Raw genomic sequence first — 12,906 nt, forward strand, 5'->3', positions numbered from 1 at the left:
AAAATAAGTACTGGTGAAGGGAAAGGTGTTTGATCTTGCATGAACGAGACTTAGACCTGAAAGCTTTCTAACTTTTCTCACAGTGATTCAATAAAAATAAAAATAAAAATAAAATAAAAACGAAGCTTATTTGTGTTGTTGAGACAGAAATTTTTGTGGGAACACAAATTTTATTATTTTATTTTTATTAGAGCTCTTTGGGGTTTAATCTTTTTAAGTTAAGGGACCTTCGACATTTTTCAATTCATATGTGTGCTCTTCTCTGATTCCTTTATAGACTTAATTATATTTATTACATAGAAGTGAGTCTCTCTATTATAAGCAGCACCACCACACTCCCTAATCCATGATGTTGGTTATTTGCTTAAACTATCACTTAAAACTATTTAAATAATTTTTAACTAGCTTAAAAATGTTCTATAATATAATTATACAAAAATGTAAGTACATGGTGTAGGGAAAATGCAATTTGGTATATATAGTTTTGAAAAAGACTTGCTCACACATACTTTTTGTTATAAAAGATGTAACTACTAGGTTAAGTTTAATTATTGATATCTATGAACTAATAAAGTGTTCAAAAATTTTTCTAAGAAGTATTATTATTTTACTTTATTTTTAGGGATTAAATAATGTTATTGCTATAGACTTTGATTACAGAGAAGAATTTATCTATTGGATTGATTCTAGCCGGCCCAATGGCAGTCGTATTAATAGAATGTGCTTAAACGGCAGTGATATTAAGGTAACAAGATATTATAATTATGTAATTAGTAATATTTCATTAGTATGGTCAATTTGAATAGAGTATATTGTTGTATAGTAATTATGATACTCATAGGATATATTAGACTGATTTGAATTTCACAGATTTAATGTACATTGACACATGAAATATGAGACTTTTATCGTTGTTTCTTTACAAAACTATTTAGAACAAGATAAAATTCAAAATATTAAATAAAATTTGGAATTTTATTCTTAGTTCATGTAAATATGATATACTCTTAAATTGAATAATTGTCTGAGATTCAATTGTTGACATATATAAAAGGAAAAGCTTTGCCTAAGAATTTGTATTTGAAATGTGGGTTATTAAAATTATAGCACTAAGGATACTGACCTGCTGAAAGTAAAATAATAGTGAATTTGTATAATTTTATACATTCTGGTTGTATATTATCATAATTATTATCTATTGCCTTTAAAGATATGTCTACTTGAAATAATTTAAAATTAAATGTAGTGTTAAAATTTTCATGCTGTCCCTTTTTATATTTTATTATTGATAGCATCTATTATTGTATTAAAGATAACTATAAATTCCATTAGTATAGATTTATATATCTTGTAAATAAATATTTAATTATTATTAAATAATTGACATAATTATTATTTTTATAAACAAGTAATTATATTTGAACAAATAGTCCTATGGTTTAAGATTATATGAATTACATATTTGATGTTTAAATAGAACTCTATATATGTAGAAATCATGGAGCAATTGCTCTGTTTTATACTAGACATTCACATTGCCACTTTTAATTTTTTCTCTTTTGTTAGGTAGTACATAACACAGCTGTTCCCAATGCACTTGCTGTTGATTGGATTGGAAAAAATCTCTATTGGTCTGACACAGAGAAAAGGGTTATTGAAGTATCCAAACTCAATGGTTTGTACCCTACTATACTCGTCAGCAAAAGATTGAAGTTTCCCAGGGACCTGTGTTTGGATCCTCAAGCAGGGTTTGTAGCAAACATTTGATCATCTTAAGTTAAAATTTAATACCTTGAATGAATTTAATGTGTGAATCATGTCTGTTGGTTATTAACATAGAAATCCATTGGAATTATAACACTGGAAATCCAGTGTAACTGTAAATAATTTTTTATTTCAAAATTATAAACATAAACATGGCTATCACATTAAAAATATAAGTGATTTTTATAGGACGTGTATTTTTAAACTTTAGGATCAACTCATACATTGTATATTGTGAAAATAAGTAAAACATGCACACTTCATTGATTTTATTGCCTTTAACAGTTGGATAAAATCAGGCTAAGAGCAAGCTCTTGGTTTGTTTTTACAGTTTTTGTGATATGTATAATGCAGTTCTTGCATTTATACCACCTTAGAGCAGGAGACACAGTATTTTTTGATGATGAATAACAAGATGCACTATCTTTCTTTCTTAAAAAATTATAAAAGAAATATGTGGGAATATTTGTTTAGAAACCATATTTATTTTTTATCCAATTTTGAGATTACAAAACAAGTCATGTTAAAAATCATGGTCAGTAGGGGATTTCAGTTATTGGTTGAGTAAATATTAAAATTTCAAAGCTGGGGTTTGCTTTCTATAGTTCCATAGACGAGGACTGTTATGGTTCACTGTCATTCCTGACTGGTTTTGGTAGGTATTTCAGGCTGCCTTTTAATTTATTGCAATTCCTACACTTTGTTGCTGTTGTTGCAATGACAGTGTTGGATATATTCAGTGTACACTTTGTTGTGTTATTTACATGCAGTTGGATGATAAACTCTCAGAAGATCTTACATTTATTCATGACACCAGGGATAGCAAAAGGCAGTGCTGTCTGCACCTCAGTTGTTTTGTCGGGTGGTAGTGAGGTTTAAAATTATGGACCCAGCCCTACAAGATAGACTCTTTTCTACTGAGCCTGGACCTGTGAGTGTGTGTGAGCGGGGGCCGGGGGGAGGGGGGAGGATTATGTTCCAAAATGAACTACAGGAATTCAATCTATCCAACATGGTTCTTAAAATGACAAGTTTAGAAACAATTTGATTTAAATAACACATATATTCACAGTAGCAATTATTACAGTATAATAACTGTAGCTCTAAATTTTCTGCTCACCAAAATAATTTCACATTATACATAGCTCAAACCACTACTTTCTCTTACTATATACAACAACAATTTTATTTTATTCTTCCTAATACATTATGTTGCTGTTTTCTGGTCACTCATATTTGTAATGGGTAAAGTGTTAATGTCATGGTGTGTGCTATATTTTAGTCTCCAATACTAATTTGAGAAAATTAATATCTAATAGACAACATGCACTTTAATACTTTTTCCAAGGTAATGTTCAAGTTTTAACTTTTTATTCTATAATTATGTTCTATAATTATTGTTGTATATAGTTGTATATAGTTGTTATTCTTTTAAATATTTTTATTCCCATAGAAATCAATGGCTTGAAAGAATGACTTTTCTATTTTGACCAGCCAAAAGAGAATCAGTTTTCATAGATATTTCAAAAAATAAATGATATAAATGTGGCTCCCATTTTCATTCATTCATAAATATGTTAATATTTTAATTCACTTGATTATGGTCAGGTTTTCAAACCTCTGTCCTCTTCTTCAGATTTAGTATAACTGAATTAGGTATGCTTTTCAAACTATGCAGGAAGCTGTATTTTCTAAATGGAAGAAAAATTGCCCATTTGCTTTAAGATTCATGGAATTCCCCAGTGATAAAGCAAAACTGTAACTTAAACTGATAAACATGATGAATGTAGCTTTAAGTTTTATTTTTTCCACATTACCATTCTTTACCCATAATCTGAAAACAGTCACAATTTAAAATCAACATAAACCTGTTAGAAATTTCAACAAAAATAATGAAATACTAAATTGTTTTAGGTACTTTGACATTATTTGGGTTATGATATGGATGCTTGTGGTATGTATGTTTTCATACATTCGTACATAGTCACAGAATGAAAAGTGTAGCTTATAACCTAAAAGTTAAAATTAAGTGACATCTTTTTATAATAATATTTTCCTAGTTTCTCAGAGTGACACAATAGAATAAACTAGATTTTAACTTTTATGTGTTGACCTTTCATGTGAAAATATAACTCCAAGAAGTAATGCACACCCCTATTTTGAAGAAAACTCAATCTGTAAAGCCACTTAAAAAAAGTAGTGATCAATGTACAGCAGATTTGTGGTTTGTATATGTTTTAAATATGTCAGTTCTGTTGACCGCTGTTTTCTTGAGAAGTCTCATTTCTGTTCTAATATTTAATGAAACTGCACTGCACTGTACTGTTCATTGATTTGCTCGAGTGTGCCCAGTAACGTCTCAATTGTGAGACTTGTTGTTACTGTTATTTTCATATCTAATACATCACGGATAGCTTGCCAGGCTTTGCCATGCGGGTGAGATACTCTTGGTAGCTTGCTGGGCTCTCCGAGAGGGGCAGAGAAATTGAAACTGGGTCAGCCACATGCAAGGCAAACGTCCTACCCACTGTGCTATTGCTCCAGCTCATTTAATGAAACATAGGACAAAAACTTAAAGGATAGTAGATATCAGTAGGCTGTCTTATATAATGAGACTACATAATCAAAATTAAGAGTCCTCTCTGTATTTTCATATACTATTCAATTGTTGGGCTGGAGCAATAGTACAGCGGTAGGGCATTTGCCTTGCACGCAGCCAACATGGCCGACTCGAGTTCGATTCCTCTGCCCCTCTCGGAGAGCCTGGCAAGCTACTGAGGGTATCTCGCCAGCTCAGCAGAGCCTGGCAAGCTACCCGTGATGTACTCGATATGCCAAACGCAGTAACAACAATTCTCATGATGGGGATGTTACTGGGCCTGCTCGAGCAAATTGATGAACAATGGGAGGACCGTGACTGTGATTCAATTGTTATAGCTATAATTTGGATAAAAATATTAAAAATATTGGTAGAGATATAAGACAAATTGATTATTTCTTCTTGTTACTTTTCATTCAATAGACATATAAGTAGTCTAATTATTCTATAATCTGAGTATCTCGCCCGCACGGCAGAGCCTGGCAAGCTCCCCGTATTCGATATGCCAGACACAGTAACAACAAAGTCTCCAATGGAGACGTTACTGGGCCCGCTCGAGCAAATCGACGATCAACGGGAGGGCCTTTACCTTTACCTGATTTAGTTTTAAAATCAATGCTTTTTTATTATGTTTGTGATAATATCATTGAAATTCAATATTTAAATGAGTTTCTATTTACATAGAAAATGAGTATACATATATCCTAAACTAGAAAGAAAATTTAAATAGAAAATATCATTAAAATTAAAATGATGCTCCATAATTTAATATTTAGATTATTAAAACATCCACCTCATTTTATCACAGTAGAAAAGACATTTATTATAGACATTAAAACAAATGTTTGAAATGACAGTTTAACCAAACAAATACCATCTACTTATTTATTCAGTTTATATTTCTTTAGTAGTTAATGAGCATCTACTGTGGTTCTAAAAGCACAATAATAATAGGCATATTATATCCAAATATAAAATAGTCTAGAAGACAGGTGAGTAAGTAATCTCACTATAATGTAAAATAACTGATAAAATAGATGAAACATAATGTTTCTGTCTCAGTTAGATCCATAGAAAGTTTCTTGAACAAGACAAAATAAGATTAAGTAGAGTAAGGTGTTGCAATTCAAAGCAGAGTGATTTCAGGCAAAAATAACAAATTATCTGTGAAAGCAAAGACAATGGAGGAAGTGATACATTCAAGAAATTGCAAATAACACCTGTAATTGGAATATATTAAATATATTGCATAATGTTTGAATTTTAATATCACTGGAATGTGCAGAATAAAGAAGTGCTAGAAATAAATCAAAGCATATTACATAGCAACAATACAGCAAAACACATTTTTTGTTTAGAAAAAACACTGGCTTAGGTTATTCGCTAATAAGAGAATAATTTTTCCAGCATACAGGGAGTACAGGAAAGAAGTTAGATAGCTTGTAGATATTTTATTATTCTGAATTATTATTCTGATAATGGTGACAGCTTCCATTTATATAGAATTTTATAAAATATAAAATAATCACTGAGTTTGATCACATTAGATGCTTTTACAACTTACTGTCTCTAAGAAAGATAGTATTATTTTGATAATTTTCTTCATAGTAAAGAAAACAGTTTACCTCTCAATATTATTTATATAATGCTATACTAAAGTTGATCATTAACACAGTTTTTGAATTTTTAGTCCAGTATTTTCCCTATTGAACTTCAAAAGTATGTATCATCAAAGCAATTCGTAGAGGATAGATAGTACATGGATTAAGACGTAGCCTTTTCTGGTGCTGACCAACTGGTCTCCTACACTGGAAGTTTCCTTGAGAACTTTCAGGAGATATCTCTAACATGATTCAGGAATTCAACCAGGTGTGTTCTCCCACTCAAAAAATTTAGATCGCTCATTCAACCAGGTACAGCCTGCCCTCAGGGCTTGGGACTCTCTCTGGGTATGCGCAGCTAGCTCGATCCCCTAGAACAGCTGGTTTTCTCCCTTGATCTGCGCGGGATGGGAACTGAGGCCCATCTCTCAGCATCAAAGCTGAACGTCTCCGGGTACTCTCTCCTCATTCAACCAGGTACAGCCCGGTGCCCAGTACCAGGGACCCTTATTGGAGCCGCGGCCACTAACGTGGCCACGAAATATTCTCCCACTACATATGACGTAGGAACCATAAGCTACCCTCTTAGATGCAACCTTCTCTAGGTTAGCTCAGCCACTAGAAACACAGTAGTCAATAACTCATAAGCCTATCTCAACTCACACTGCATATCAAGCAGAATAGTAACAGTGAACGTGAAGAACTAAACCACACTGGTCACAATGGTAAAGCAACGCAAAAGCTCACCAAACTTTGTTATTGAAGAGTCTAGCCCAGAAGACACCAACAGTACTGTAGTGTTAGACAACCTCTCTGACAAGAATTAAGAAGGGAGCTACTTAGGATGCTTAGGGAACTAAAAGAAACAATGGAAAACAATGCCAATAAAAGACAAGAGGATTTGAAGGCAGAAATGAGGAAAATGCAATCAGAAATGTCAGACCTGAAAAACCTGTAGGCGAATTGAAAAACTCAGTGGAAGGCCTCCACAACAGAGTAACAGCTGCTGAGAACAGAGTAAGTGAGCTCAAAGATATAGTTCAGAGACTCTCCAGAAAAGAGCAGAAAATGGAAAAGAGACTCACAATTCGGGAACAGATGGCAAGTGAAGATCTTGATGAAGACAAGAGGGGTAACATAAGAATTACTGGAGTCCCAGAGGGACAGGAAGAAAATCCAGATGAAGAAGAAACTGTCAAAGACATCATTGCTACAATGTTTCCAGAGCTGAAGAAAACTTGTGACCGCATTCAGGAGGCCCGAAGGGTACCAGCTAGAAGAAATCCGAATACCCCAAGACACATCCTGATCAAAATGACCAAAACCTTAGACAGAGACAAAATTCTGAAAGCAGCAAGATCGAAGAAAGAAATCTCTTATAAAGGAGCATCCTTAAAATTCACAGCTGGTTTTTCTGATGAAACCCTCTTAGCCCGAAAACAGTGGTGGGATATAGTGAAAAAACTCAATGAAATAAATGCCTCTCCAAAAATACTTTACCCAGTGAGACTCTCATTCATAATAGAAGGAACAACACACAGTTTCACGGACAAACAACAGCTCAGGAATTTCATAGACTCAAAACCATGGTTACAAGAACAACTAAATGGGCTACTTTAAGGCAAGACGGGCCCCTCAAATACACCAAATTTCAACAGAACAATGGGACAAAATCCCATAACAATAATCTCTCTCAATGTCAATGGGTTAAACGCACCAATTAAAAGACATAGAGTGGCAGGATGGATTAGAAAATTGAACCCAAAATTCTGCTGCCTGCAAGAAACACATATCAATGGTCAAAGCAAATATAGACTCAGAGTCAAAGGATGGAAAACAATCCTACAGGCAAACAGCTCCCATAAAATAGCTGGGGTAGCCATCCTAATATCAGACCACATTGATTTCAGAGTCAAGAAGGTCATAAGAGACAGTGAAGGCCATTTCTTATTGATCAAAGGATCTGTACAACAGGAAGAACTTACAATAATAAATGTATATGCACCTAATGAGAGACCAGCAAAGTACTTAAAACAACTACTCACGGATTTGGAAAAGGACATCAATAGCAACACAATACTGGTGGGAGACTTCAACACCGCATTGTCACCTCTTGATACATCAACCAGACTCAAGCTTAGCAAGGAGATACTTCATCTGAGGGAAACAATGGAAGAAAGGGACTTAGTGTATATATACAGGACACTTCATCCGCAAAAAGCTGAATACACATTCTTCTCAAGCATACATGGAATATTCTCCAAGATAGACCACATGCTGAGCAACAAAACATACCTCCATAAAATTAAGAATATAGAGATTGTATCAACAATCTTCTCAGACCATAATGTGCTGAAATTAGAAGTAAATCACACACAAAAACAGAAAAATAAATCAAACACCTGGAAATTAAACAGTGCGCTATTGAACAACAAGTGGCTTAGAAAGGAAATCAAAGAGGAAATCAAAAGATTCCTAAAAACGAATGAAAATGAGGACACGAGTTACCCAAACTTATGGGACACAGCAAAAGCTGTGTTAAGAGGAAATTTTATACCTCTACAAGCATTCCTCAGGAAGGAGGAGTGAGCACACATAAATAACCTAACCTAACCTCACAGCTTAAGAGCTTGGAGAAGGACCAACAAAAGGAGCACAACCGAACAGGAGAAAGAAAATAATAAAACTCAGAGCAGAGATTAACGAGATGGAAACCCAAAAAACAATCCGAAAGATCAATGAAACCAAGAGCTGGTTCTTTGAGAAAATTAACAAGATCGATAAGCCTCTAGCAAAATTCACAAAGAAAGGGAGAGAGAAAACCTTAATAAACCAAATCAGAAATGAAAAGGGGGTCATCACAACAAAAACTACAGAAATTCAAAGGATCCTCAGGGAATACTTTGAGAAGCTTTATGCCACGGAACACCAAAACCTCGAGGAAATGGATAAATTCCTAGACTCCTACAGACTCCCAAGGCTGAACCAAGAAGACCTGGAATACCTGAACAGACCTATCAACATCAAGGATATTGAAATGGTAATAAAATGTCTCCCCAAGCACAAAAGTCCTGGCCTGGATGGATTCACTATTGAATTCTTCCAAATCTATAAAGAGGGCATACTCCCAATCCTCTTTAAGCTTTTCCATGAAATTGAAATATCAAAAACATTTCTGAACAGTTCGTACGAAGCAAATATCTCACTGATCCCAAAAGCAGACAGAGATACCACAAAGAAAGAGAATTACAGGCCGATATCCCTGATGAACACAGATGCAAAGATCCTCAACGAACTACTAGCAAATAGAATCCAACTACTCATCAAAAAGATCATACACCATGACCAAGTAGGATTCATCCCAGGGATGCAAGGATGGTTTAACATTCGGAAATCAATCAACATAATCCATTATATTAAAAAAGAAAAGATAAAAAGCATATGATCATATCAATAGATGCAGAGAAAGCATTTGACAAGATACAGCATCCCTTTATGATGAAAATCCTAGCCAAAATGGGTATATAGGGGACTTTCCTCAACATAGTCAAAGCCATCTACCACAAGCCTACAGCAAGCATCATCCTCAATGGGGAAAAACTGAGAGCCTTCCCTCTAAGATCAGGGACGAGACAAGATGTCCACTCTCTCCACTGCTGTTCAATATCATACTGGAAGTATTTGCAATAGCAATTAGGCAAGAAAAATATATTAAGGGCATTCAGGTAGGAAAGGAAGAAATCAAGCTCTCACTATTTGCAGATATGATACTATACTTAGAAAAACCCAATAATCTCCACTAGAAAACTCCTAGAAACAATAGACTTGTATAGTAAAGTTGCAGGCTATAAAATCAATACCCAAAAGTCCATGGCTCTCCTATACGCGAACAGTGAGAGAGAAGAAAGCTTTATGAAAAAAAAATAATCCCGTTAACAATTGTGCCCCAGAAAATCAAGTACCTAGGAATCAGCTTAACTAAGGAAGTAAAAGACCTGTACAAAGAAAACTACAAAACGCTACTTCAGGAAATAAAAGAGGACATGAGGAAATGGAAAGATATCCCCTGCTCATGGGTCGGGAGAGTTAACATTGTCAAAATGACAATACTACCGAAAGCATTGTATAAATTCAATGCAATCCCTATAAGGATACCCATGCCATTTTTCAAAGAAATGGAGCAAACACTCCTGAAATTTATATGGAACAAAAGCCCCCACTAATAGCTAAAGCAATTCTTGGGAAAAAGAAAATGGGAGGAATCAACCTCCCTAACTTCAACTCTACTACAAAGCAGTAATAATTAAAACAGCATGGTACTGGAACAAAGGCAGAACTGCAGACCAATGAAACAGGGTTGAATATACTGACATCTCCCCTCAATCATATGATCACCTAATCTTTGATAAAGGTGCAAGAAATGTGAAATGGAGTAAGGAAAGCCTCTTTAAGAAATTGTGCTGCCATCACTGGACAGTTACTTGCAAAAAATGGGCTCAGAACTCTGCCTAACACCATGTACAAAAGTAAGATCAAAATGGATTAAAGACCTCAACATCAGACCAGAAACCATAAGGTACATTGAAGACAAAGTTGGCAATACCCTCCATGACATTGAAGCTAATGGCATTTCAAAGATGCCATGCCCCTGGCCAAGCAAGTGAAAACAGAGATAGATAAATGGACTATCTTAAACTAAGAAGCTTCTGCACCTCCAAAGAAACAGTGACCAAAATTCAAAGACAGTCTACAGGATGGAAAAGGGTATTCACCGAATACACATCTGACAAGGAGTTGATATCAAGGATATACAAAGTACTGGTTGAACTCCACAAGAAGAAAACATCCAACCCCATCAAAAAATGGGGCAATGAAATGAACAGAAACTTTCTCAAAGAAGAAATCCGAATGGCAAAAAAGCACATGAGAAAATGTTCTACATCATTAATCATCAGGAAGATGCAGATCAAAACCACAATAAATACTATCTCACACCTCAGAGACTGGCCCACATTCAAAAGAACAAAAGCAACCAATGCTGGCGCGGATGTGGCGAGAAAGGGACACTCCTTCACTGTTGGTGGGAATGCCGACTGGTTCAGCCCTTTTGGAAAACAGTATGGACAATTCTCAAAAAGTTAGAAATTGAGCTCCCATTTGGCCCAGCAATACCACTCCTGGGAATATATCCCAGAGAGGCAAAAATGTATAGTCGAAGTGATATCTGCACTTTTTTGTTCATTGCAACACTCTTTACAATAGCCAGAAAATGGAAGAAACCTGAGTGTCCAAGAACAGATGACTGGTTTTAGAAACTTTGGTACACTTACACAATGGAGTACTATGTAGCTGTTAGAAAAGATGAAGTCATGAAATTTACATACAAGTGGTACAACATGGAAAGTATCATGCTAAGCAAAATGAGTTAGAAAGAGAGAGATAGACATAGAAAGATTGCATTCATCTGGGGGATATAAAGTAACAAAATATGAGATTAATACCCAAGAATAGCTGAGATCAGCACCAGGAGGATTACTCCATAGCTTAGAGGCCAGCTGGACATTCAAGGAGAAACGGCAGCTCAGATAGAGAAGGGAGCACCAGATAAAGGGTGTTTGGAGGATACTCCAGGATGGGAGATGCATGTTGAAAGTATATTATGGACTGAACATGTTTGACACTCAATGCCTCTTTTGTGGACCACAACACCCAAAAGGAGAGAGAGAACAAAAGGGAATGCCCTGCCACAGAGGCAGGGTGGGATGTCGGGGATGGGTAGGAGGGATATCATCCATGGTGTTAGAAAATGGGCACTGGTGGAGGGATGGGTATTTGATCATTGTATAATTGAAACCCAAGCACAAAAAAATTGTAAATCTACAACTGTACCTCATGGTGTTTCACTAATAAAAATTTTTTAAAAATTTAGATCATGTGTATGCTTTTAATATAACGTCTTAACATTAACTTTCAGTGAATAATAAGGAGTGTAAGTAAGTGTGTTTTATTTATTTATTTTTATTGTCTATTAATGGCTGGAGCAATAGCACAGAGGATAGGATATTTGCCTTGCACACGGCTGACCTGGGTTCGATTCCTGCATCCCTCTTGGTTAGCCCAGAAAGCTACCGAGAGTATCCCACCCACACAGCAGAGCCTGGCAAGCTCCTCATGGCATATTCGATATGCCAAAAACAGTAACAGTAACAACAAGTCTCACAATGGAGACGTCACTTGTGCCCATTTGAGCAAATCGATGGACAACAGGAGGACAGTGACAGTGATTGTCTATTAGTAATGCCATAGGTATTATTTTGGATTTGAAGTATATCTAATGTGAATTTTTTTTCTTCATTTTGGGAAAACATCTGTTAGAGTTCAGGGATCACTCTGGCAGTTCTTGGGTGACCATATGTTGTACTGAGGAATTAAACTGGGGCTTGCAGAGTGTAAGGAAATCATCACATTGAAGACTGGCTACATTTAATTTAAATCCTAATTAAATACTTAAGAACATCTTATAAACTCAGCACCATCATTTGTTATTTGTAAAGACAATTATAAAACAACGAATATTATGAAAGATGGTTTTCAATTTTATGTTATATATACATGGATTAAGACGATAGCCTTGTCTGGTACTGACCAACTGGTCTCTTGCTCTGGGAGTTTCCTTGAGAATTTTCAGGAGGTATCTCTAACATGACTCAGTAATTCAACCAGGTGTGTTCTCCCCACTCAAAAAATTTAGATTATGTGTATGCTTTTAATATAACATCTTTGTTAACATTAAGTTTCAGTGCACAATAAGTATACATATAATAATACTTATATATATAAGTATACATATATATATTTCGATTTAGGTTCATCTTAAGTGCCTTTTAATTTTTACTTCAGTTGAAGTTCAAATCCACCCACATGACAACAATAAAAAATATT

General features: G+C 35.0%; 1 protein-coding gene across 1 annotated transcript in view; it reads left to right on the forward strand.

The window, feature by feature from the left end:
• Window positions 1–12,906, forward strand: part of LRP1B (LDL receptor related protein 1B) — a 1,985,988-nt gene that overhangs the window by 1,704,026 nt on the left and 269,056 nt on the right. Inside the window, exons 58-59 of the mRNA XM_056117551.1 lie at window positions 623–745; window positions 1,567–1,748. Coding sequence (XP_055973526.1) covers window positions 623–745; window positions 1,567–1,748 — 305 coding nt within the window. The remainder of the gene's footprint in view (window positions 1–622; window positions 746–1,566; window positions 1,749–12,906) is intronic.

The sequence above is a fragment of the Sorex fumeus genome, unplaced genomic scaffold (assembly GCF_029834395.1).
Source record: "Sorex fumeus unplaced genomic scaffold, SorFum_2.1 ptg000035l, whole genome shotgun sequence".
Taxonomy (NCBI): domain Eukaryota; kingdom Metazoa; phylum Chordata; class Mammalia; order Eulipotyphla; family Soricidae; genus Sorex; species Sorex fumeus.